General features: G+C 41.6%; 3 protein-coding genes across 3 annotated transcripts in view; 2 read left to right on the top strand and 1 right to left on the bottom strand.

Annotated features, from left to right (window-relative positions):
* Positions 1 to 3,734, top strand: part of col22a1 (collagen, type XXII, alpha 1) — a 35,043-nt gene extending 31,309 nt beyond the window's left edge. The window contains exons 57-64 of the mRNA XM_061665360.1: positions 1,562 to 1,633; positions 1,706 to 1,741; positions 1,830 to 1,874; positions 1,975 to 2,154; positions 2,246 to 2,312; positions 2,392 to 2,574; positions 3,296 to 3,373; positions 3,471 to 3,734. Coding sequence (XP_061521344.1) covers positions 1,562 to 1,633; positions 1,706 to 1,741; positions 1,830 to 1,874; positions 1,975 to 2,154; positions 2,246 to 2,312; positions 2,392 to 2,574; positions 3,296 to 3,373; positions 3,471 to 3,664 — 855 coding nt within the window. The 3' untranslated portion in view covers positions 3,665 to 3,734. The remainder of the gene's footprint in view (positions 1 to 1,561; positions 1,634 to 1,705; positions 1,742 to 1,829; positions 1,875 to 1,974; positions 2,155 to 2,245; positions 2,313 to 2,391; positions 2,575 to 3,295; positions 3,374 to 3,470) is intronic.
* Positions 3,735 to 5,684: 1,950 nt separating this feature from the next.
* LOC133395745 (collagen alpha-1(IX) chain-like) lies at positions 5,685 to 23,495 on the bottom strand. Its single transcript, XM_061664898.1, has 38 exons — positions 23,467 to 23,495; positions 21,029 to 21,108; positions 19,606 to 19,677; positions 18,468 to 18,597; positions 15,741 to 16,137; positions 14,247 to 14,327; positions 13,212 to 13,229; positions 12,829 to 12,918; positions 12,583 to 12,618; positions 11,824 to 11,895; positions 11,696 to 11,743; positions 11,569 to 11,604; positions 11,453 to 11,476; positions 11,327 to 11,380; positions 10,882 to 10,953; positions 10,573 to 10,611; positions 10,365 to 10,421; positions 10,196 to 10,249; positions 10,047 to 10,100; positions 9,906 to 9,959; positions 9,775 to 9,828; positions 9,647 to 9,700; positions 9,523 to 9,576; positions 9,352 to 9,405; positions 9,205 to 9,258; positions 8,450 to 8,494; positions 8,306 to 8,359; positions 8,183 to 8,236; positions 8,050 to 8,103; positions 7,881 to 7,952; positions 7,767 to 7,802; positions 7,641 to 7,685; positions 7,517 to 7,549; positions 7,209 to 7,355; positions 7,075 to 7,129; positions 6,812 to 7,006; positions 6,638 to 6,724; positions 5,685 to 6,504 (listed from the first exon to the last, which is right to left on the bottom strand). Exons 1-38 carry the CDS (start codon positions 23,493 to 23,495, stop codon positions 6,299 to 6,301), a joined length of 2,850 nt encoding a protein of 949 aa, XP_061520882.1. The 3' UTR covers positions 5,685 to 6,298.
* A 986-nt stretch (positions 23,496 to 24,481) lies between these two features.
* fam135b (family with sequence similarity 135 member B) overlaps positions 24,482 to 27,137 on the top strand; it is a 32,700-nt gene continuing 30,044 nt past the window's right edge. Inside the window, exon 1 of the mRNA XM_061664673.1 lies at positions 24,482 to 24,562. The gene's annotated coding sequence lies outside the window, so the exon portion shown is untranslated. The remainder of the gene's footprint in view (positions 24,563 to 27,137) is intronic.

Below are 27,137 nucleotides of genomic sequence, written 5' to 3'. Positions count from 1 at the left end.
TTTAAAATTAGTTGCTAGAAAATGATTGCGATGGAACATCAGGGAAAATGTTGCACTTAAAGGGATCCAGAAGGTTCACATATGATATAATTTAAAGGCCTTTATATAAACATATTTTACATGAATTAAAAGTAAATAAAATAGAAACATTATTATTATTATTATGATTGTTACTTTTTATTTTTAAAAAGACCCAGAACAAACACAAATGTTTGACTGGCTTTAGTGGGAATTGGTTGAGCAGTTTTAGTAATTGGTTGTGAACTGTTGACACCGTGGAACCCGCATTTTCTATTGTCACTAAGATGCGACTCACTTATAGAAGTTGGACTGTTCATGTGCTGTTCAAAAAATAGCCTTTGAAAACATTTGACTGTCATGTTTTTAAACATAACTACTCGCGCTTAAATGTTTAAAGTGCATTTCAGAGCACCTTATTAAGACATTGAGGATGAACAGACTGTAACTGCATGTTTATATTACTATAAAAATATATATCTTGGCACTGCTCTCTTTTTATGAAAGTCCAACATCAATAGTTTGTTTTCTTTTTAGAAAATGATTGCTGCAGACAAAAATAATTGTAACAGTAGGAATAGTCGGAATTATTATGCTATAATTTGTTTCTAGTACCTGTCCACAACCCATCCAAAAGGGTGGTAACTAACTAACTAACTAAGTAAACATGATTTCTCATGTTCAAACTTGGCAGGGATAACATGAAAGCAAACTATAATGATAAAATGGGGAAACTAACTTTAAATTATTTCCTTTGGCTTTAAAGTTTAATTCCCATTGTTCATTTTTACAATGTACCTCTTAAACTAAACCACCTCAATGTAGACAGAGGACTCGCTCAGTGACTGTTGCTTACTTGCAGACACCTGTCTCTTCAAAGTGCCTCCCGAGTCCTCTTCAAGCTTGTGAAGCCTCTGCTCTCCGTGTAATTGAGTGATTTCACACTCAAATGATATCAGTCCACTTGTGTAAGGAGTGCAGGGTGATACAAGGACCAGGCCACAAACACCGGAGTGTGGATGGAGGGAGACTGCAGGTCCTCGGGCTGATAAATGGTTTCCTGGGAAGAGGTGGCGGGCAGGCAGATCGGATGGGAGCTACATCAGTCAGCAGAGGGAGCAGATAATCAGAAATGGCCTCGAGAAGGGAAGAAGGAAGGAAACTGAGAGGTTTAAGTGAGGAGAAAGTGTAGCAGTGAAAAGGCAGGATAGTGAAATAACCCCAATTGTCAGCACTTTTCTTCATTCAGTAAACGTTGAATGTTGCCACGTGAATCCAATGTTCTGTCATTTCTGCAAATACTGAATAATCCACGCTGGTCCTTGGCCCTTATAAATGTTTTAAATCCATTCTAGATGGTAAACCACACAGAAAAGATTGCTTTATGAGATTTTGATCCACGGTACTGCACCATGGTGATAAGAACGCTAAGCTAAATGTTAATCTCGCTGAATCCTCTCTAAGGAGCAGGGTTTTTGGAGTACACTTAAGTACGGGAAGCGGTATTTTGTGTGTGATGAACAGCCATGTCTTTGCCACTCAGGGGATGCGAGGGGAAAGAGGCGAGCCCGGAAGTCCAGGATTACCGGGCTTCAGTGGACCTAAAGGGCCTGCAGTAAGTGTTCGTTGGTTAAAAATATTTCCAAATCTAAACCTCTCCAATGTTGACATGTATCCTGATTTCCAGGGTCCACATGGTCCAACTGGTCCAGAAGGGAAACAGGTAGCTAACATAAATACCTTATATTATTTAATGTACAGTGCATTCTGGTATTGCAAGTTTGTTTTTTTACATCTTTGGGGTCTTGTAGGGAATGCCAGGCCGAGTGGGTGATCGTGGCCTCAAGGGGGAAAAAGTAGGTACCGGGATGTACAAGGATGAGGTTCTACACACAAACACAACATACAAATCAATAATTCAGGGTGACTCACACAACATACAATACAATAATTCAGGGTGACTCAGGCATGAAAGGAGATAAAGGACAATCAGGAGAACCAGGTATGCCAGGAAACACAGGACCACCCGGCAGAAAGGGCCACACTGGGATGATGGGCATGTCAGGACCACCTGGTGAAATGGGATCTCCTGGGCCACAAGGACCTTCTGGGAACCCTGGAATCCCAGGCCCGAGGGTGGGTTCCTCTCCCTATAAAACGATTTCCATATGCATGAATGAGGTGATGCAAACAATTCAGTCATGCGGCATCATCAACATCTGACCAGGGGGAGTCGGCATCACTGGAGCAGATGAGAAGGCTCATTCAGGAGGAACTGGCTAAGCAACTGGACGGTGAGGCAGCAGTTCTGCTGGGGTTCTCATCATGTCTGAAGAGCCAATTTACTTAGAAGTGTTTCTTTTGTGCTTCCAGCCAAATTGGCCTACCTCATGGCTCAGATGCAACCAGCCCACGTGAAGAGTTCGGTAGGACGCCCAGGACCGCCCGGCCCTTCAGGTAAAGACGGCAACCCTGGACGAACTGGCCCACCTGGTGAACCGGGAATACCTGGACTGAATGGAGGCGAAGGAGTGAGGGGACCCATGGGCCCTAAAGGTAGAACACTCATTGCTTTTTAACGAATGTATAGGCAAGTTCACATGGTTGACTTTTGTGCAGCCACCATGTGATCGTTTCCCATGAGTGATCTCAGCTGTCAATGGTCATCTGTCTCAGTGTTCCCTATGATTGATTGGTGACCAATCCAGGGTGTAGTCTGCCTTTTACCCCCAAAGCATTTGGGGTTTATAAAAAGGTTCGTAAACCCTTGCCCAAAAAGAGACAGGAAGTTTGCTATTTTAGTTTCAAGCATCCATTTCCATTGGGCCTTAATAATGAAAAATTTTATCCATATATACTAGGCACATGGGTTGCGTTAATTTGTGGAAAATGTATTTTTTCTGTTATTGTATCTGCATATGGAAGTTACAAGTTGGATGATTTGCCATAAAACCAAAAACTAAGATCCACAAGGTCCAAGCCAGACCAAATGTATTGTTTAGCAAAGGGACTTTTTGAGTCTATTTAAAAAGCACCCAAGAAATGTTCAAGTCAGAGGTATTAAAATGTGAAAATGTGTTCTTAATCCAGTCAATATTTGGTCGCAGTTTCTGTAATGAGGAACTATAGTTGGTAAAGATATGTATATGAGTATGTACTGTATTATGGGTAAACAAGTCTCAGTAGTTGTGATTGGTGTTTAGAACTCAGCAACCAAGTCTTTGAATGACTGACATAAAATAATGCAATGATCCTACAATTGTATCGCTCCTTCCAGGTGAAAAGGGTACTAAAGGAGACAAGGGAGATTCTGGGGTTGGTGAAAGAGGAGAGCAAGGCCCTCCTGGTGCAATAGGTAATAACCACATGAAAACTTTCAACTGGACACAGCTTGCTGTTATTGGATTTGCACTGAGCTATCTTGAGGGCTAAAGTGCTTCTGTCTACTACAGGTCCAGCTGGTATGCCTGGTTATGGTAAAGATGGAAGCCCAGGACAAGCTGGAGCCCAAGGAGAGCCAGGAAACCCAGGCCCCCATGGTCAACCCGGCCCTTCAGGACCATCTGGCCAATGCGACCCCTCTCAGTGCGCCTACTACGCAAGCCTTGCGAACAGACCTCACACCAAAAATGTCAAGGGGACTTAAAATTTCAAAAAGATGACACCAAGAGCTTGAAGTACAGCTGTATTTATGAACATTGTCTGAATCAAGAACATTTTTTGGGGGGGTGGGGGGGGGCGGGGGTTTGAACCTCACTTTTGGAGGACTGAAGCAATAAGTGCTGATGGTCATTATTTTTTTTTTATTATTTTTATTTTTATTTTTTTATTTTTATTTTTTTTTGTTATGTTGCTTGCAATTAATGGGGGATTGGACGCTGGGGACTTTTTAAGATGGAATGTGGGGTAAAGAGGGCAGCTAAATATGTTTTCCTGACTTGCATGCTTCCTGTAAAATATATCAGGAGACAAGATGGAAGATGCGGGTCCCTCCAGGTATGTCAAGCTATAGATTTGTCTCAGTGTCTATTACTGCTCACTAGAATGATCAGATGCTGGTCAATCTGTTGGGTAATCGCTCGGTGTTGGGGTTATTATTTTGCTGATATTGGGTTGGGGTGGGGGGCTTTGGGAAGCCATGTTTGGATTATTAGGCAGTATTAACAATTGTTGATGGGAATGATGGTAGACCATATTTGTGCATTATGTAGCCTCAAATGGGATAATTTTTGCCCAGCTTGTCCAAAATAGAGGTAAATAGTAGTGGCCTCTTTTTGATGCGTTTAAGCTTTAACAATGGAAGAAACCTACTGCCATGCAACTCACCTCCCACTCTCCCAACTCATTGATTTGAGTCTTTCTACCTCTGGGAGAGATTGGGACGGTTTTTAATTCTAAGATCTGGTTTGTTATATATATAACAAAGAAAAAAAAATCAAGACTTTGCAAATGATTTTGCATGGATTTAAAAGTGAGTGACAAATTTCGAAAAGCACTTTCTGTTTATTAAAGAGGACTAACTTGGCACGTCTGTCAGCGCATTGATTTGAGTGTTGATCCTCTCGGCTCTTTGCTGTCAGCTAGCTTTTTTGAAAGGCTCGTTGCTTCTCACCACTTTCTCGTGTGCCACTTTATGAATCTTTCGTGAGACTTTATAAGAGCTTACACATGAAAGGGCCAAGTAAGCTAACTTTTTTTGTCCCCCAGTTTCTTGTTATATTATCAAATGTGCTGGTCATCACACAAAAATAATTTTACAAACATAAACTCAAGAAGGAATCTTTGGGACTTGAAAACCCAATAAACGAAAGAAGATATTGAATTAACTATTGCTTTATGCTCTATTGAGCTATTATTGTAATTTATGTGACGCCAAGATAATGCATAACTTCCAAATAAATGATCCCATCTTTATGTCTGTTATCTGCTTTATCTTTCTTTGAGATGGTCAAACAATTAGTCATGTCTCTTAATTTTCTAAAGGATTTTTACAGCCCTCAGTCAGACATGCCTTAGTAACGCATGTAATGTAAAAAACACAGAACCATTTACTGTAGTTACCTTTGCTGATTTGAAAAGCATATCTCAAGTCCCTTTATTCAGTACTGCAATAAATTCTGTTTTTATCTGGGGAAAATGGTGCTATTTTTTCCCCCTTCAAATAGTAGCATATTGTAAGTATTTGAAAGACTCATGTAATGTACTGTACTATAAAGACTGGAATAAATTCATTTCAAACCACAGTTGTAGGCTTTGATTGTGAAGAGATGACAGCTAGTGAATTTGATAATAGATTGCAAGCACTCATCATCATCATAGTTTCAGTGTTAATCACCTATCCTTTACTGGATTGTATTTTCTGGTTTGTATACCCTCACCCTTGTGGTTGTGAGGCACAATAAGATCATCCTTGAGGTGGTTTCGATGTGAGGTAGTATTTTTGAGCTGAATGTTTGCGGTGTGTACGCACTGGGGACAATATTGACTTTCCTTTGTATCCAGGCAACAAGGAATAACATCTTGACTAACCTTTCTAAGGGACTTTCTGTCTAATAAATTACTATTTCACAGGATAGCATTCATTTTAATTGCGACATGATGATATCATTGGTTGCCGCTTCGTGACAGAGATGGGCTCTACATTTGGTTTGCAAGGTATGCAACAATTCCAAAACATATGGCTTTATTACGTTGAAAAAGAACATTCCTATGATATATCATGTCATGGTTCTACATTAACAAGCACATTGTTAGCCTGTGGTCTGCACTCCAACTGAAATTTTGGTTTTTAATTTAATTGAAGTTTTGTCTTGGATGAAAAAACAACAAAAGATAATTCCCCTAAATTCTCCCAACTAGGCTTGTAATTGCACTGAGACTCAGTGGGTGAAAACCCTGTCCGGAGCTGTAAAAGAATACACGTTTGAGTATTCTGTGAGCTTTTTCAAAACAATAATATATGCTGTGTGAGAGAGAGGTCTTTTTCTGTTTTACAGTTTTTTCGTAATTGTTTTGCTAAAGGTATGAAAGTCAGAAGCTCCTTCTTGGGAGCATCTTTTTAGTACACACCTTCAGATAAGCTCCCATTAGGGTTGCACAAAAGTCCAAATGTCCAGACAATATCTGCAGTTGTGCCTTGTCTTGTTTCCCTTTGTGTCGCTAACATCCACAGTTCCAATGTAGACTTCTCAAGAAGATCAAAACTGGACTTGTGGGCCAGCCTAGAAACTCCGTCACTTGAAGGTTGAAGATTTGAGTGTGCCAAATGAGCGGTGGTGTGTCATTTCTTTTTGTAAGCAGCTGACTTCTTCCCGCTGTACATGAATAGAGCTGGTGGATTTCTGTTTATGCAGGTCGATGGGTCACAAAGACCTGGTGGACCAGAGGGACCTTTTGGACCGGCCGCGCCTGGGACACCGGGGCTTCCTTGTTCACCACGTTCTCCGTCCTTGCCATCCTTGCCAATGCCAGGCGCACCTTGGGCACCTAAGGTAGTGTTAAAACAAATGATATGTTATCTTTATCTGCTATAACTTTGTAACCATGTAGGTAAAGGATACATGTAGCTAAACCAAAACCTGGTTTGCTTTGAATCGTAACATGTCAACTGTTATTTTACCTGGTGCACCTGGTAGCCCTGCGCTTCCTTTGATTCCAACGCCATCTTCACCCTTATCTCCTTTATCTCCCTTTGCTCCAGGGTCACCTACAGAAAGCAGCCAATTGATTGGGAGCTGGGAACATACTGACCAGCATATTCTGGTAAATTCAGCATAATTTATATCATACTGACCTTTCTTGCCCGGTGCACCTGGGATCCCAAAGTAGCCCGGATGGCCTTTGGCACCCATCGACCCTTGAGCTCCTGGGGGTCCTGGTGCTCCGTCGGCTCCAGCAGGGCCCGGTGGTCCCGCTAGTCCTGGGATGCCTGGGGCTCCGAGGGCAGCGGGCCTCTTCAGGAAGTCTTTCATGAATTCTGCTAATTGTTCTGCATTGGCAATAGAAGGATCAAGTCAACTTGTCCTGCAATTTCAAGTCAAAGTGCACAAACTGTACCTTCAACAACAGCCGAACACATCTCCCGAAGCTTGTCATCGCCAACCTTTGGCCCCTGTGAGTTTATAAATGTGTGTTAGTACCGTTTGTATTTGAGAGAAACTTATGGCAGTGTCATCAGGTGCAACACTCACAGGCAGACCTCTGGGGCCTGGTGCTCCGGGTAATCCTGGCTCGCCCTCCAGCCCTTGGGCTCCCATTGGACCAGCCAAACCCTCGTGACCTGGCTGACCTGGTCTTCCTTCTGCTCCGGTTGCTCCTCTCAGGCCCTTTCCTCCATGCTGAATAGGACAGTGCAATGCAATGCCAGTCCACTCTTACACTACCAACAACTATATGTCCCACATAAATGTGGTCTGCTTAGGTGTGGATTTTTATTTTAATTTTTTTTTCCTATGGTGGTCCCAATAGTTAGTGATACGAATTAACATGATAGTTGTACCTCTCCTTTAATTCCAGGAATACCAGGTGGGCCCTGACAGACACAAAAAAGGGAACGGGTAGGTGTGATGTTTGATTCAAACTAATATTAAGTCAAATGTAGTGGTTACGAGACAAAAATATACCTGGTCTCCTTTGACTCCAGGATCTCCAGGAAGACCTGTAGCTCCCTAGTAATAAAAGAATATTGAAACGTTATGTTCTATTCATTAAATAATAATTTCTATATTTCCAAAGAGCAGTAGGCATACCAAACTTCCTTTTGGTCCTTCTGGTCCCATCGGTCCCTATAGACAGCACATTATTAAACATACTTTGACTTACATTTGCTAAGTGATATTTTAGGAAAAAATATTCTGTCTAACCTGATCCCCCTTGTGTCCTGTGTGACCCTTCATTCCTTTTCCCCCAGTGTTGCCTTTCACTCCCTTTTCACCCTGTGAGGATCAGTTTCACACCACTTTAAATCAATCTTTTAATTTGTCATGGGAACATCACTTTGGTTCAGCCCCATTGATAGCAAAATGGTGTCACCTCGATGCCTGGAGGACCCGCAGGCCCCACTGGCCCTTGTTTCCCAGGTTCACCCTGAAAACGAATCACATATTCAATGAAAACCCCTTAAATCATAGACAAATACAGTAATGATAAGTAAATATCAACGCACAGTTGACCCTTTATCTCCTGGCTTTCCATCTTCTCCAGGTTTTCCGGCCTCGCCCTGTACACATGCGTATATTAATATACAGTTAGCACTAAATGACAGATGATCCGAATTCAGGAAGCTCACAGTTTTGCCTGGATGTCCATCTGGCCCAATGGCTCCCTCAGCACCAGTATCACCCTAGATAATGTGTTATGGCTCTAAATGATTATTTTTGGACACGTAACGTAGTCATTCAACATTAGAAAGAAGTTGAAATTAAAAGGATACCTTTTCGCCAGAGGGTCCAACTACTCCCTGCTTGCCCGGAAGGCCCTGAAGAGAAAAACATGAGAAAAGACCCTTAAAATATGTTTGCCAAAAATAATTCCCAATATTTTTCCATTCACAAATTCTGATGCTGTTGTGAGGAAATTTCTTAAGGACATTACAGAGACAGCGCCTTGCCATTGCGTAACATTTACGCACATTTAGACCGTTATTTATACATGCACATCCATCCATCCATTTTCTGAGCCGCTTCTCCTCACTAGGTTCGCGGGAGTGCTGGAGCCTATCCCAGCTATCATCGTGCAGGAGACGGGGCACACCCTGAACTGGTTGCCAGCCAATCGCAGGGCACATAGAAACAAACAACCATTCGCACTCACAGTCATGCCTACGGGCAATTTAGAGTCTCCAATTAATGCATGTTTTTGGGATGTGGGAGGCAACCGGTGTGCCCGGAGAAAGCCCACGCAGGCACGGGGAGAACATGCAAACTCCACACAGGCGGGGACGGGGATTGAACGCCGCACCTCAGAACTGTGAGGCTGACGCTCTAACCAGTCGGCCACCGTGCCGCCTATACATGCACATGTTAATGCAAATCTCCACTTTCCATGAATAGCCAATCAAAGGCTATTCATGGAAAGTAGTCAAAGAATAGCCTAAAATGTAGCAATCAACACAAGTGAGGTTGAGCAAAACTAATCTGTCTTTCATTAGGAATAGTTCAGAAAACGACAAATATTAAGGTTACTTACAGGAATACCCACAACCCCCCTCACCCCGACTGTTCCAGCTGGACCAGGTTCTCCCTGTTGAATAGATTGAAAGTTTAGATGCACAAAAAAAAGCTCATTATCATTTTACTAATGTATTTATTCATTTATTTTTAGCTGAGAAGTCACCTTGGCTCCATCAACTCCAGGAATTCCATCCATGCCATCTTTGCCTGGCGCTCCCTGTCATGCCCCAATGCACAAATCAAACAAAAACAAAAAAGACATTTGCGAGTGCTTTTTTAAAAATGCAGCTGCATAAAATTCATACATATTTGAAAACCAATCAAGCTGACTTACAACATCTCCCTTTTCTCCTTGAATACCCTGCTCTCCTTGAGGTCCAATTGCTCCCTAAACAGGCAGTCCAATCATGAATTCCATATGGGAAATAACATTTTAAATGTTCTAAGGGAATACTCACTTCATCCCCCTTGGGTCCCTCCAAACCTTGACGTCCACGCAATCCCTCCACACCCTGAGGGTAGAAACACACTCATTAAACACTTCCAGAGACCCTTATTAGGGTAGATGCACTGCAAGATTGCTTACAGGAGCTCCAGGTGGGCCAGTGGGTCCAGGCATGCCATTGAAACCTGGAGGACCCTAATACAGAACCGGCATTTATTAAAGGTACAAATCTATAGGTTGAATTTATGTGATCAGACCAAAATTTAACTTACTCTGTCTCCTTTCTCCCCAGTTGTACCAGTAAATCCAATGGGTCCTCTTTGACCCTGAGATAGACACATATCTCATTAAAGAATATAGAGGACATTTAGACATCGTAAAACAACATTATGACAATGGACAGATCGTCTTACATCGTCTCCCATCCGACCTGGCGTACCTTGAGGACCTTGTGGTCCAGTCTCTCCCTGTGGAAACAATGAACATTGTCATGTGTTCACAGTTAACTATTGACAATCAGTGTTGTTTTTGTTGGACTACATTTATGGTTTCCCTCAAGTACCTTTTCTCCAGGGATACCATCTTTGCCATTTTCACCAGGCATACCTTTGTGTCCCTGAGGGCAACAATCCAATAATTAGTGATCAATGTGTATTGAATTTGGCAATTTGAATTTAAAAGCCAAGCGTTATTGGTAACAGTCCACAGAAACCCTGAGTAGCATTGCTCACCTTCATGCCTGGTAGGCCAGCCAATCCCTGGGGTCCAGCAGGGCAGGCTGCAGGACACTACAAATATATTATAGACTAATAATAATACAAAAAAACAAAACCTAAAACACAGCAGCTCTTCACATGAATGACGAAACATTCTGTGACAATTTCGCAGCCATGCATCCAAGAAATGTGATAACAGAATGAAAGACAGAAAGACACTCACAGCTTCCCCACTTCCCTCACCGCTGGCACCAGGTGGCCCCTAAAACACAGCAGAGTCACATCTAAAACATCCAAAGGGGCTTTAGATGTTTCTACAGATCAAACACCAGATTCCCAGAGAAAAGCTACTGAAGAGCTGAGAGGCCAAGAAGAAAAACATTTGTGTTTGAATCAAACTGACGTAGACGAACGGACTGATGGCGGAAGTGCACTGACAATCCGGCCAGCCTTACCATCAGTATCTGTAAATCTAAATTTTAACACCCAGAAAACCATCAAGAACAAATGGTTTCAGTCAGGCTTTTCTTACCACTGGGCCAGGAGGTCCTGGAAGCCCTGTAAGTCCTGGGTTTCCATTGTCCCCTTTGGGTCCTGGTGCGCCCTGCAAGACGTGTCATCAAAACCTTTCATACTAAAACCAAATGACCAATAATCTGTTTAAAAATACTAGGGATGAGAATCGCGGAATAAGTGTTACAATAGATCGATTGCATTCATCTTGTCTTCTTTGATAATATCATTTAGAATTCCTGTTCAGCCAAATAATTTTTGGGGTTAAGAGAAGTTTTCTTAACAGGTTGATAGTTTTGGCTGGCACTTGAGAAGCCCTGACGAAGGTTGAATTGTCAGCCGAAACAATCAACCAGGTAAGAGAACTCTCTCTCCTCCAAAAATGTTTTGTCAAAACACAAGAAATCTAAAAACTTAAGTATTGCAATATTTCTAAGGACACTTGGCAGTATTTGTTCTCTGACCTCAGGCCCGATATTTCCTTCATCTCCAGGTATTCCTGGCTTTCCTGGCGGTCCCTGTTGGAAACACGCAAAGTCATTTACAGCAGCACTTTATAGGGAAACGAGACTGTCGTCGTGAACACATACAGCGGGTCCTTCACTTGCTGGGCCCTGTCAAGACACAACAGTATGGAAGACATTTGATTACGTATTGATTGTATTGAGACCATCGATTCGTTGTTAAAAGAATGCCGTTGACTCACAGGAGGACCTGCAGGCCCGGGAAAGCCAGGGAGACCCTAATGGTTTAGGACAGACAGTGTCAAGGTTAATTTATAAACTTGCATCTTATTGCTGGAAGATTATGAAGAGATTAAAATGGTTCCTTACTCTCTCTCCCACTGGCCCCCTGGGACCCATTGGGCCAGGAGAAGAACCCTGCAGAAAACAAACACAGATGGCAATGTCAGTGTAATTGATATAAAAAAGACCAGATAGTAATAGAGGGTGTTTCTTACAGCTGGTCCTAGAAGACCAGGTAGGCCTCGCTGCCCAGGAAGTCCAATTTCCCCCTGCTCACCTTTGCTGCCCTGCCAAGCGCACACAACGCAAACAGGAGAGCTTTATCTTCCTCGCTACATACAGCAGTTGGTCGACTGTACAAAAGCAGTGACAGTGAACGTAAATCATTGTTTCTCTGCTTGTTTAAGGCTGGATGGGACTAGAATAATGAGATTGATGAGCTAACCTTTTGCTTGTTGGTGGTCTTTAGGTTGTTGATGCAAATATAGGCGTAACATATTGATTAAATTTTTTTGAAAGAGTTATTTCGAGAGTGATGCAAGACACATCTGTAGTAATGATGATAAATGGTCTGGTGATAAATGGTGAATTATTTCCCAAACAAAGAATAGGCCTGCACCATCGGTGCATCGCTTCTCTTGGATCAGTGCCGCAGCTTCCAAAAGGATTTGGGCATCCATCCTCATGTGTCTCATAGAAAAAATAATTACAAGCATTAGATCACGTTCAGAGGCTGGCCGTTATCAGCCCGCCATCACTGCACTTCTATGCTTGGATGGGCTTCAGAATTGATGGTTTGACTGCTCTGCTTCGCCTTCCAAGGTTGACTGTTTGGGTGCCATCAATGGACCAAGGTTTACATCTGTGGGTGTGAGTCACTTTACCTTGATTTAAAAGTCGCGACACAAAAGTAAAGCCATAGAGGAAGAATGGTCCTATTTTCGAAGGGGCAGTTTGATTTATTTTACACTTACAGTCGCACCTGGGCTGCCAGGAACCCCCGGAAGACCCTGGAGAGAAAATCAAATAGTCAATAGAATACTTTACATATAGGACTATATACAGTGTATATATGTATGTATGTATGTATATATATATATATATATATATACACACACACACACACATATATATATATATATATATATATATATATATATATATATATATATATATATATATATATATATGGACGTTTATCAGATGATGGAAATTCTTACATCTCGTCCATCTCGGCCATCTTCCCCCGCAGGCCCACGAGGACCCTCAGGACCGGTGGCTCCAGGGGGGCCTTGGATTAACCTGTCTGGCTGTGACAGGAAATGGACAGTCAGCAAAAAAAAAAAAAAAATGGCGTATGCCTATATAATGATTAAATGCACTTTTAATTTGGTGGAGTTCTAATATGGTGTACTGTATTCCAATACAAACCATGACGTGAATTAAGTATTGCTAGTATTGTGTGCAAATGGATAAATGTTTTCTTCTTCAACCATCAAGCCACCACCATCCTGAATTAGATTTGTAACAAAGCAATGAGGCGGTCAAGCAACCTCAGCACTGAAACAGAGTTTAAGCAAAAACATAGTAGATAGATAAATACCTCAGCATTGGCAAACATCTGAAGGAGCCAGAGAAATCAGAAAAAATAGCAGAGTTAGTGAAAGTAGTCACACCCCCTCGTCACCATAGGAGCCAGCAGAAGCGCATCTGCTAAGAATCATTGCAGTGAGTTATCATGCTCTTATTTTAATACACAGCCCATTGTCCAAACACACCCCTTGTAAACACCGGCCTCCCCACATGCTAGCCTGCAGCTCACCAGGCAAATGCATGTATGAAGGTGATATGCTTGATTGAACACTTTGCGTAGATGCAAACAATAATGCTGCAGTGTCACTTTCATGACACCTCGTTAAATACTTCTCAATGAACAACCAAAATGTTGGAGGAAAAAGGAAAGGAAATATATTGCTATCCCACTCGTTAACTTGCATGCTTGGGTGAAAATGTTGTCTCTCTCTTTCATTCACAACATACTGGATTGATAGACATGTTGTTTAAAACCATATTTAATTTAATTACAGATGCTTTTCCAAACCATGAAAGAAAAATTAAGGTTTTTAAAATAATTCACTTACATTCTGCATTTGTTTTTAAACAATGAAAACCTATTAATTTCTCAACTTTTTGATTCTGTGGCAAACAAATTGCACATCTTACTTTTAAAGTCCAAATAAAACAAACAAACAAAAAAATGCCAGTTTTAATGAGTTGCGTAGGGGAATAGTGTGGATGATCTCTACCAAGAAATGGTGTGGCGCACACCATTTCTGGATGGAATCAAATTTAATAGTAACCACAGCTTTCTGGAATTTACCAATAGTGTGCAGGCTGACTAATATTCTCCATCTAACCAAATAAGATTGCTTAATGTTTAAAGTTTCTTGTTAGCTAACTTTGCATTCAGAGTAACAGCACTTCTTCCCCTCCTTGTTCCCATTAATGTATTGGTTACACTTGTATCGTTCCATCTCAGCATCTCTGCCTTTTTTCCTCCCAGCATGCAATAGGGCCGCTTGCTTCTCCGAAAACCACAAACCGCAGCAGATGCTGAGCACCTCTGAGTCACATGTACCTCGGTGGCAGGCAGCTCGTTGCAGCTCTCTCGCTGGGCTCTCTTTGGGTCGCAGTGAATCAACATCCACTGGAGCTCAAACTGAAACAAAGATATTAGTGGATAATTAAATGAAATACTACAATACTTTGAGGAAATTAGATGTTGTTAAAGTCTGTCTTTTTTTTTTAAATAAACGATTGCAAAATTTTGGTACATTTTCTTAAGGCCCGCTACATACCAAGCGACACGGCTGAGCCAGATTGGAATGTCGCGCGTATGCGGGGTTCAGCAACTACCTTTCACGTGTGGCCGACTGTCGGCCGGCAGTTTAGCGGCGATTCAAAACGATCGCCAGTGAACGGTTCTGCAATGTCGCAGATCCATCCATCCAATCCATTTTCCATCCCGCTTATCAGGAGGGCCACGGTGCGCTTAAGCCTATGCCATCTGACTTTTGGTCAGGTCCCCAGCCAGTGGCAGAACATTGCTAATGCACCAGCCAATTAAAAATACACAAGCTTTTACAAAAAAATACAAATATTTTTCTGGGTACTCAGCATAAGTGAGACCCAGCTGGCCGGCAGCTGCTGCGGCCTAAATATATAGTGTAGTCAACTATAATTTTACAGGTACCTGTGGAGAGTCGGAACGCACGATTGCAGTCAATAAGTGAAGCCATCACTCATTGCCAGCAGCCTATTAAAATATCCACATTCTGTCATTTATTCTCACCCATTTCCTCTCTTTGTGGCAATCCGCTTCTTCTTTCAAAATCCATGCCATGTTTTTGTGGTTTAAAAAATAGAATGTACAGTACAGTATATTGCATGAAGAGCCTCAAAGCCTGATATACAGTCGTAGTTTTTTCTTTACAGCCTTTCGGGAGATGTGTGGTGCTCAATTGCGAAGTGTGCAGGTGTGAGTCGCCAATTGTAATTTTTTGTGTGATATCAACTTCAGTCACTCTTAGAGAATAATGCATTCATTTTAATGAGAAAATCTTTTGCAAGAAGTATGCAATTTTGTGATGAACCAAATTAAGATTGTTGGATGTTGACAGAGACAGAGCTGTTCTTAGTAACATTTGGTTTTTTAGTCAGCAAGAGTATGATTTCCACTCAAATCCGTGTGGCCTCGGCCAATGAAGAACCCTTGAAAGGATCTGGATAAATGTCAAGTACCAGGGAGTAATTATCCTTTTTCCCTTTCCTTAATTCTTCTGTAACTAAAACATCAATCATTGCTCTGCTGATTGCCAGAATTTTTTTACTTCCTCATAGTGAGGCAGACATATTCCACTTAATTCAGACAGTCAGGCTACCAAAAATGGTTCCTTGCCTGATAAAGCTCTAAGCCTCAAGTGCTTTTTAATCAGCGCCCACTATAGGTTGTTGTGATTGACTTACAGGTGTTCTTCAATGTGTGTTTTTCTTTCTTGGATTGTATTGGATGAACATACTGTACAGTTCAGAGAACATTGTTTCAAAAAGACAATTCGCTGTCATTGCTTACCACTACGGACGCCTCAGGATCAGAATCCAGCCTGCCGATAAGAGTGTCTCCCTCTGTGTTAATGGGCCCCTTGCCCTTGATGGGCTTCTGGTCCACAGGCTGGCAGTCCACGTAGAGCGTGACCCGGTCGCGCTCTACGCCGATCATCACCTTGTGCCATTTGGTGTTGAAGAGCACCGACAGGCCAGGGAAGGTGACGGTCTGTAAGTTGCCATCTGGGCTCGTCAGGAAGTACTCCAGAGACTGCTGGTCACCGTTGAGCCTCATCCCGGCTTGTTTGCGGCCGTCCTCGTCCACTATTTGCCAGATGTTCCATACCTTGCTCACTGTGTTCTTGATCATGCGGAACGTCACCATGAAAGAGTACTCATCGGGGAAACCACGAGGAAAGTTGAGCCTAGGACCATTGGAAACCGGGGTTTAAATTACTGTAGCTGAATCAATGTCGTATTGAACGTACTGTACAAGTAGGTCAAATCCAGAACAATCTCCCACTCTTTAGAGGGTGAGACAATAAAAGCTGGGAATTTGGACTTTTTCCAAGTTTTCTGTTCTGGGTGAACAGCACCAACATCGAATGGGGAAGTCTCTTTCACACAGTTTTTGAAAATTTGCTAAATCACAAATGTCAATGAAAAAAGTGTCCCCAGCGCCTGGTGTGATGTCACTGGGTGCCGTAATCGCCGTACCCCCAAAAAATCAGGAAAACTGAATGGGTCAGTTTCACGCAATACCTCCACAATTCAGTTCTACATAGTTCTTAGGCTTTGCACGTTTTCAGTAATTATTTTCAAGCATCGATGATGTGTTTAGAAACAAATCAATCATTTAATTTGACAGGTTTGTCAAATGAATACCCATACCTTTAAGTATCAAAACTGTGCCTTGTTATTATTCCACAGTAAAAAAAAAAAAAAAAAAAAAAAAAATAAACTCATGATATGATCGGTCAAAGTAAAGTCAAAGTTGCTGGTATAAAGCTGGCATAAAAGTACCTAAATTAGACTCATCAGCTAATATTGATGTGTGTTACTATGTAATTATTCAAGCACTGTGGAATATGCTGCCTTGGTGGGTGTAATTCAATCTTTCACTTCAGCCAGCATTTGCTCGCTGTGTTTTTTTAATGAGCCAGATTCGCGGTCGGTGGTGAATTCATAGATGGGCACTGCGGCCCACTTTTCTTTTTTTTATTGTCTTGTAAACAACAAAGGTGAAGCAATAAAAGAGTTTCCTGTTACCCAATTAAACAAATGGAAATCTTTCTAGCGTTAGCCTGAGGTTAGAACGTCTCAAGTATGTGCTGCTGTTGCTCTGCAGATGGAAAGGAAAGGGAAGGAAAGGAAAGGGGATGTGCAGTCGAAAAAACACCTTGGCAAGGACAGACTTTAAAGTGGCGGCCGCCGGACTCGAGAGGCAGTAAACACGTATTAGCATTCAGTGTGACAGTGCAGCCGGGGTGTTACATAATAGCTTGTGATCAAGCTGGCCTGCAGGAGGATCAGGCGCCCATGCAGCCAAAGCTGAAGGGTGGCGGCTTTGATTATGTAAAGTGCCATTACCTGAACAAACTCTTTAATTCACTGATATGACATCACGTCTTATGGTGAAAACGAAGCCTGCAGGGCTAATATTCATGGATAATCACCCAATGGGAAGGCATTAATTACACTTTCCACTTATACTGTGAAGCCAAGACTGATAAAGTGGCTCAAAATGACTCAACAGTTTGTTCTGTTGATTTATACATTATTTAAGGGAACACCACTAGTTCCTGATAAAACCTTAAGATCAAAGCATCTAAGCATTGAGTAGCTGCGTAAAGATACACATGTATAATTATAGGAAATTAAAGGTTATGACTGAAGGACTTTTTCTGTTTGGGCTAGCTAGGAGTTCAGATTCACTCGCTTGATTACATTTTTTGTAATCCTGTTCTGGAACCCACAGCTGAGTTTGAGTCTCGGAGCCCCGCCCCCGACACACTGCCAAGTCCAGCCTTTAATTACGAACTCGTAGATTTACTTTTGACAGGAAGCTTGTGATGTTGTCAGAACGTTATTCGTTATTTATCTCCCTTTTGTTTCACAGCCTCGAAGGAGCGCATGCAGCAGAAGATACATCATTAAAAAATAGGCATGTCAAGATGTTTCTCCAGCAAGCTGCTCTTGTGAGAATTTTGTAGGATTTTGTACAAAAACTGCACTGTAATTAGTAGAAAATTTTGGGGATTTCTCTTAAAAAAAAAAACCTTTCCCTTTTGACATTTTGCCAATTTAGACATAAAATGGGCTCAGAATAACGATATGTTATTTTAGCTGGGTTTCAATTTTTATTCTTTATTTTTCTCAAACTGCAGCGCCTCTGACAAGGCCCTTATGCTGATGTAGCTGCTTTGAAATTTCAGCAAAAAAATAACTTTTATTGTAAAATATTGCATCTCAGAAACATAATCCTGTTAGTTTTGTTTCCAACCATTCTTTTTGTAAGGCCATTGGTGAAATTCCCAGAAGTCTTTCAACTCCATTGAAATGCATCCGAAAACATCCCTTTGTGCTCCGCTAGATGCTAAATATGTTCCGACACGTTTGCACTACCAATTATGTGTGGCTCGCCATGCAGTAACATCTGTGGCGTACCTGTAATAATGCAACACCTGCAACGGGAGCCCACCCGGCGACATTCACGCGTGCTCTTTGAAACCCAAAACTAAAAAACTGTACTTACATGGTTGGAATTTGGAAGTTGGCCTCCCGGTCGAGGCGGTAGGCCACCTGGAGGGGAGTTGAGCCATCAACCTTCCTCACTCCTTTTAGGGGGATGACATCCAGCTGGAATTGGGTGATCAAATCAAAACCTAAGTAGAAATGGATATGATTAATTTGGAGTTTTGTAAACCGAGTAAACAATAGAATTTTTCTTTGATGAGTTATCAATATGATGAAGCAAAGGGAGAAAGAATCATCTCAGGTGTAACTGCTCGTGCAGTGGTTCGTATAGCTTGCTAAATGCTCTATTCACAAGCACCATGTGACTGGCAACCAGTCCAGGGAACAGGTTTCAAACACAGCCTTGGGGACAGAACTATTACAAAATGGGGGCGTTAGAATAATTTTACATTTGACATATTGAAACTCAAGCGGAACCTTTTATTTGCCTCATGCGTAAATGTATTAATTATGTGTGCAGGAATGTGATAAGCCTCCTTTTGAAATTATTGAGGTTATTGCTTTTCTTATGGCAAGCTGAGTGTCTACTAGTCTTTCGAGCATTTAATTCCTGTACAGTATTCCTTATATATAAGGACTGAGGGAACTGAGGGCCTTTCTTACGAAGAGTGAACATCTGCAAGTAACGGAAACCCCCCCCCCCTAAACAGGTTTATGATGGACTATAGATACCCCAACATAGCAGCAAAGCACTACTTTTGTCGAAATGAGAATCCTCAACTCACTTCAACATAGCTCCGTGGAACCAAGATGCCACAAAGATGACGGCAAAGCACTACTTTTGTCTGAAGTAAGCTCCTCAATTCATATAAACATATTGGAAGGTCTTGGCACCAAGATGCCACAAGATGGCGGCAAAGCACTACATTTGTCTCAATGAAGCTGATCAATTCACTTCACCATAGTTACTTGGTACCAAAGGCTAAAGTAATACTTTTATTTGCAAATGAGTGACTTTCCCAGTAAATAAAGGGGGGATACATTCCCTACCAAAAAAAAAAAAAAAAAAAATCAGCGTACCGGTGAAGTTGTGAATGCCAAACCGTGAATATGTGGGGACTCACTGCACTTATTTTAGAAGATTGTACAAAAAAATGATGATACTATTTGAGGATGGTACATGAGAAGTATTTCACCTGGAAGATCATCCTGTGCGCTTCTCGTGGGTGGGCAGACGGTATCGCCATCCAGTCGGTTGAAGTCCAGCTCTGACAGGACAGAAGATACAGCGCTAATGAGTTTTAGTTGGGTAAACACGTACACATTTAATACAGCATATTATGGTGCGAGAACACTGTTATTCGTGTATTCAGTTGCAGATTTTGCTTTCTTCCCAGAGGAAAAATTGGCAAAATTTCAGTTCCGTGCACACTTTAATTATTTCACAAATTACAGTAGAGATGATAAAGCCAATGTATTCCAGGTATAACAATGCTCATTCTACTTTCCCCCCCCCCCCCACAGTTCCCTGGGTGGCAGCCATTTGGAGTCACCCTAGTCAACAATCTGAGTCAGCTGGTGACACATCTGGAAGCCCTTCACCGAGCCCACATAAACGCTGAGACATGAGACTGAGTGGTGAGATGGAATTTATAATGCCATTTTTTTTATTGCTACTAAACACTTATCTGACCGCACACTCAAGTTGTTAAAGTTACTGTCTGCCGTCGCTTTACACGAGCAAAGTCAGCCATTAGTGCAACGAGCGTGAGATGGAACACAGTGAAGCCGTCACATTGAGTCCCGCGTGCAGTTTTTAAAACAACAATAATAATAATAATAAAAAAAATAAAAGATGCACTCTTACTTCATCTGCAGCTTAGTGCAGTCATATTACATTTACGGCTTCCATAAACAAGTGCAGACAATGGGATTGTTGGGATTGTCAGAATGGGGCATTTAATCTTATTTAATCCCTGGCACGACACAGACCAGGAAAGCATGGCCGCTATTTTGGGACGTTTGCATGGCGGTTTATGATAAAGAGGATGACCCGGCAACAGCACAGGATTTAACATTAATCACACACATTGATCGGCCACTTCATTAGGTACACCTGCACAGTCTAATCGGGGTGTCTAAGTCATTTTCATCATAGTGCACATCATAGCTATCATTTCCCACATTTCACCGCTTCATGCAGATAAACAAAGAAGAGTTTTACATAACTAATGTAAGTGACTCAGTAATCTGCAGTAATATTAGTATTTTTTATATTTTTGCAAAGGATAAAGAATATATGCCTGTATTATTATATTGTCTACCGACCAGTGTTTGTGTTCAATTATCAGTTCCTTAAAGCCCTATAACGCCGATTAGCTGCTATTTATTAGATATTTGTTTTGGGACAGATATCTGCCAAAATAAAAAGAACAAATCTATTTACAAAGAAGCAAGAAGGAGTAAGACATAAACACACTTCATTTACTTAATGGGCCACAAAATAAATGATGTGGCGGGCAGGATATGGCCCCAGGGCCATAGGTTTGACACCTGTGATCTAATTCAACTGCATGCAGGTAAATATGATAATGTGTTTCGCATTGTGTAATGACTTACGTCCGAGAGCAGGAGCAAGAAGGAGGGAGACGAGGGCCACGCAGACGGGCGTCCGCAGCGTCGCAGCGCTTGGCTGCTTTCTGCACAAACAAGACGGGAAACATCAGCGTGATTTTCTGCAGTCGTTCGCAACAGAAGAAAGAGCCGAGGTGAACATTGTATTGGCATTGCAGTGCAGACACACTCCAAACAATTTATGTCTAATACAGATACTGTCATTGGACTTTATATGAGCTACACCTGTATCATGGGAATACAAATTTTGGCCAAATTATTTAACGATACAAGAGGGGCAGAATATTAGAAACAGTTTCTGTATGATGCAGAGCAGCTCTACACAATTGAGCCACTGAGAATTAGAGTGGGCTGACTTCAATTTTGGCAATATTGGAGCATAATCCACATTTTAAATGCTACACTAACATCTGGGGGATTCATATCTTGGGGGTGTATATGGCAATCTTGATGCTTATTTTTACAGAAATTTAATTGGATTTTCCTTAGATTTTAGTTGATCACAAACCTCTGTCAAATCTATCAATATTTCATTGAAGATGATAAATAGTACTACATACTAACATAATGATGCACCAGCACCGAAACTAAACCACCACTTGCTGAGTCATCTATCCATCGCTGAACTTCACTTTTTGAAAAATTTTGAAGGGAGAAAATAAAATCCTCTATAAGCATTTTAAAAAAAATATTTGTGCCAAATTTAAAGGACACTTGACGACTCCACAAAGTAAAAAAAATTAAATAATCCTTGCAGTTAAAAATCTCCTATTCCTATTTTCTTTCCACTGCAATCCCAAATCCTTCCAGAGATCGAGATACAGGACTCTTTATGAAATGCTGCCGCTCATCCCATCCAAGAAGCTGATTCTACGGAGGTGTCATCAAGGGCGTCACCTCCCTCTCTGTTAACTCTCGGACGTGTGAGTGAAATGCCAAGGGAGGTGACTGATGGCCCTGTCAGCAGAAAAGGACGTCAGCCTCCGAAGAGGAAAGGGTCTTCAAACCCCCTCAGGATCTCGTTGGCGACTTCCTTTTCCTGTCACTCCATCTCAAAGGTACCGGCGCATCTGTCATTTTTTATGTATGCACTTTATGAGGTAGTTTTTGCATAAAGGTTGTTGTAGGCTGTAATGAGAGGTGGTGACAACCCTTTCCTAAACACTTGACTAAATGAATGTGACAACTTAAAAAAAATAAAAAATACCTGACCCATTCATAGCTATAAGCTGAATGAATTATGCAATGTCCATGTGAACTTTGATACACACTGAATACGAGGCGGCACGGCGGGCGACTGATTAGCACATCTGCCTCACAGTTGTGAGGACCGGGGTTCAAATCCCGGCCCTGCCAACGTAGACTTTGCATGTTCTCCCCGTCCTGCGTGGGTTTTCTCCGGGCACTCCGGTTTCCTCCCACATCCCAAAAACATGCATGGTAGGTTAATTGAAGACTCTAAATTGCCCGTCGGTGTGAATGTGAGTGCGAATGGTTGTTTGTTTACATGTGCCCTGCGATTGGCTGGCGACCAGTTCAGGGTGTACACTGCCTCTCGCCCGAAGATTGCTGGGATTGGCTACAGCATGCCCACGACAGTAATTATCCCAACAAATTGGGCAATAAAATATAATGATCTAAAGATTGAATAAAATCCAGTCATTTTAAAACGCAAGAAATTTCCAAGTATTTACTTTTGGAAAAAAAAAAAAAAAAAAAGACGTTTATTGCTATTACAGATTGTTATCTTAGTTTAGCATCAAATCTTGCTCCAAAGGCAATTTAAAAAACAACAAAACATTTTTGGGAGGATTACAAGTGCATATTTCTGTGGACTCTGACCTCAAATTATCCTGCTTTAAGGCTAAGCAATAACTTCGCAAATAAAATTAAAACAATTGATTATCTTGTTTACAAGTCCATGAAAATAATCTAGATGTCTTAAAACAAAGTTCCTGGAGAGTCTCATGGGCCACAGACAATCAAAATGTAACAAATACACTCCAATAAACACATTTATTTTCCAGAACTACAAGAGAAAAACCACAAAATGAGCCTTGGGTGTCTTGCATTAAGTCCTGAGGTTGTCTGAGGTTGCATCCATAATTCTGTTCAAGCCCTTCACCTTTGGCTAAGCTGCAATAGCTTGCAAAAGAGCCTGTATCGTTTTATGTAACTAGTTATGTCGTATAATCAATGTCATTTCGTTCCCCATTATTCCTTACGTACTGGAAGTGCTTCACAATTAATTTCCCCCCACTGCCTTGAACAAAGTTCAGTTTCCCACCGCCTCATTGAGAGTTAATTGACGAGAAGTAAAACAAACTACTCATAATTACTCTCCAGAGTGCCTGTTTCTGGGAAGGTCACGATAAACTTGAGTGATGAGGAGCCTTGACATTGAGCGGACGTGAGTTATTTACCTCGTCAAAGCGGAGGAGCAGAAGGCCATGTTTCAGTGTGACGGACGCTTGGCGGTGAGATACGGATGCTGGCGCTGAAGTCGAATTGCAATCCACCACCCCTCAGCCGGGTCCTACCTGCGCATGTTGAGGAGTGAGTGTGAGCGGCCGCACAGGGGGATGTTCAAGCATTTTCTGAGGCCAAATAAAAGTTTGCTAATGGGCTCCCATTGGCCAGGAGTTCTTTGGGAGGTGGTTTCAACATTTTATCACCAACACTTAAAAAGATGCTAGAGCCCCCGGGGCCCATGTGTGTAAACTGGTTCTATTTTTTTTTTTTTTTTTTTGCCTCTCTTGGGTGCCCCCTAATCATATGTGCGGCCTGTGTGTAATTCTCTTAATATTATTCCCACAGTAGTGAAGAAGCAGAGCGCTGGTGATGATCTGTGCATTTTATAATCACGTGTTGGCATCAGTTTGCCAGAAGAATGTTTGTTGCCCAGTTCTGCTGACGTGAGGTCGCCTTGTTATTAACCACACATGCTACACAACATTCATGCTGCAAGCTAAACACGCTCTGATAAGCTCGATTACAGGATAGCGGCAACATGTTGATTTGCAAAAAGCTCCTATTTTCAACAGACGCTTTATAGAGAGGCGAGAAGAAAGGCCCAACGTTAACGAATGTCATTTGTGGTTTGAAAGCGTGTATGTTTGGGTTCGGAATGCTTGCTTCACAGGAAAAGGCCGTTTTGATCTGTAAAAAAACCCAAAACAAAAGATATCTGTGGATTTTACAAGCAGGGATTCCAAACTGTAAGGGGGTTAAATAGGACACTGATTGACGTCTATGAAACCATGTGTCCAGTTAACATCGTTGAGAGTTGGAGCAAGCACAGAAAGAGGAAACAAAACAACAACTACAAAGTGTTTTTGTTTTTTTCTTTCTTCAGCAGGCCCCATGACCAGCACTCCCATGACCTGTGGACACAAACAGCTCCGCCCTTAAGCAGGACCCCAGCTGGATCCTGCTCGCAAATGTCAAAGTCGCAATAGTCGGAGCGCAAGGAAACGCCGAAGGTTACGTGGTCATTTGTACGATGTTTACTGGATCCAGGTCAGTACTCTGCAACCAAATGTCTCAATGCATTTGTTAGCTGTGCAGTTCAATAGACTTGAATGGCAAGTAGAAATGTACATTGAGCCTAGCTTAGCATAAAAATGAAATTATTAAGAACCTGTTCCAGGGTATAACCGTGATCATCACGAAAATTAACTGTCAGGGTGTGTGTAAAAACAAGTTAACAATAATAGATAGTCACAGATTCTCGTTGACTTTAGAGGCGTATTTCTGAGTACTGAATTGTGCAACTGATTTAACTCCCCCAAACATATGGATCCACACACTCACTGGCTAGTGAAGTTCAAGCGGCTTGGTGGTGAAGTGCTGCCTCCACGAGAGACAATATATTCGGCGATTTTACGGACTTTGTGAATTTGGTGGTTTGCTCTCGCTTTCTCTCACTAATCCAAGCTCCACCACTAATCGGAGCAAGCGTTGGCTATTTCAAAAACAAGCCGGTTTCAGGGCAGCTAGTATTTTTGCAGCCAAATTATACTGAATATTCCATCCATCCATTTTCTTTACTGCTTCTCCTCGGGTGGGCACATAGAGACAATCACTCACACGTAAGGACAATTTGAAGTCATCACTTCACCTAAAAAACATGTTTTTGGATTGTGGGAGTACGTGGGAACGTCCCCAACGAAAACAGGGGAGTTTATATGAGGAGAATATGCAATCTCCACACACCAGAGCTCAGATTCAAACCCACAACCTCAAAACTGTGTCGATGTGCTAACTTGTCCACCATTCCACATAAAAAAGTATTTTTATGAAATGACATTCTCATACAATGATATTGAAAGTAGTTACGGCATCGGCCAGATGTTATCCTGTAATATTTTATTAGTCTTGGATGATATTGAAGTTGGCATCTTAATGATACGGCACACATTTAGGAAAAGGAAAAAAAAAAAATTAAAATCAATAGCGCTCGCTTTATCCTTAATCAAGAGTGCTCCAAGGAGATGGCAGAATGCCATGCGAGAAAAGCTACGATTGACTTTGACTTTTTAAAAGGACGGTGACGATGGGAGGGGAAGCGCGAACAACCATCTCACTTGTTGCGTCACAGAATTTAAAGAACCAGCACAAGCACAGAATAAATAATCTAATCTATCATATAAAAGGTGTTGTTTATCCGTCCATCCGTCTATTTTCTGTAGTGTTTATCCTGTTCGGCGTCATAGGAAGTTGGAGCCCAGCCCAACTGACTTTGAGTGAAACTACTTCATTTATCTTGCCAAAATCTGTACCGAAATTGCAAATCCTCTTCACTTTCAATAACGTCGAGAGATGCATTTGTCAACGGAATGATATGATTTGGCAATTTACATTTGCAGTCTATGGTTTCTCACAGTCATAATGGCTCTCTGAGGGAAACCACAACTACAATGTGGCCCGCAGCAAAAAAAAGTTTGACATCCCTGACACAGTATGTTTAAAAGGAGATGCTTTGTATCACAATATTCATCTTTTTATATGATATTGTTCACTGACAAGTCCTTTCAGTATTGTCACTTTATACATTGGTGCTGCAACTGACTATTATTTTAATAATAAGTAAAATTTAAATAAATATATATATATATATATATATATATATATATATATTTCCATCCCTTTATTAAAAAAACAGGACATTATATCAAATTGACAGTGCAGAAAATGCACAAACATGAATTTATTAAGATTCAGTTACTGGTTTGGTCCGTAACATGTCCAAAAATGGCAAAAATGTTAACCATTGGTTTCCAAAGTAAAAGCAGAATTTTGCAAATGTCTTATTTTAATTAAACACGAAGATAATCTGTCTGATTTCCTGCAGACCTTCCATCCGTCCATCCATTTTCTGAGCTGCTTATCCTCACAAGGGTCGCGGGCGTGCTGGAGCCTATCCCAGCCATCATCGGGCAGGAGGCGGGGTACACCCTGAACTGGTTGCCAGCCAATGGCAGGGCACACATAAACAAACAACCATTCGCACTCACATTCACACCAGCGGGCAATTTAGAGTTGTCAATTAACCTACCACGCATGTTTTGGGGATGCGGGAGGAAACCGGAGTGCCCGGAGAAAACCCACGCAGGCACGGGAAGAACATGCAAACTCCACACGGGCCGGCCGGGGATTGAACCCCGGTCCTCAGAACTGTGAGGCAGACGCCTCACAGTTCTAACCAGTCGCCCACCGTGCCGCCTTCATGCAAACCTACAGAAATATTTACTGTTGAGAGGCTGAAATTCTGATGATTTGGACAATTTCAGTTGAAAACAAGGTCTCTAAACGATGAATCGATTATCAAGGTAGTTGGCGATTAATTGATTTAATTAATTGTTGCACCTCTCATTGACATGTCAATATTACTGGGTTTGGCTTCATAGGTTTCTATCCACTGGCAATGTATTAGGTACACCTGCACAATGGCTGCAAGAGCTGTTTCAACTATTGTGCCTTTGCAGATACAACGTCATGATGGTATTTATGTAAGTTTTTATTTTATTTATTTATTTATTTTTTACTATCGCGCTGTTTCAAAAGTACTGCCTCTCTAATTCAGTCAAAAAGG

The sequence above is a fragment of the Phycodurus eques genome, chromosome 20, assembly GCF_024500275.1.
Source record: "Phycodurus eques isolate BA_2022a chromosome 20, UOR_Pequ_1.1, whole genome shotgun sequence".
Lineage (NCBI taxonomy): Eukaryota > Metazoa > Chordata > Actinopteri > Syngnathiformes > Syngnathidae > Phycodurus > Phycodurus eques.
The sequence above is the reverse complement of the archived record's forward strand: the minus strand, read 5'-3'. Positions and strand labels throughout refer to the sequence as shown.

Bases quoted from the DNA above. Each gene is read 5' to 3' on its own strand.
- LOC133395745 (XM_061664898.1), bottom strand. From the start codon at position 23,495: ATGGCCTTCTGCTCCTCCGCTTTGACGAG. The intron at 8,104-8,182 runs GTGCGTTGATAT...ATTCGTTTTCAG, and splicing joins CAGGAGATAAAGGGTCAACT to GGTGAACCTGGGAAACAAGG. The intron at 7,007-7,074 runs GTACAGTTTGTG...TTGCCAATGCAG, and splicing joins GTGTTCGGCTGTTGTTGAAG to AACAATTAGCAGAATTCATG.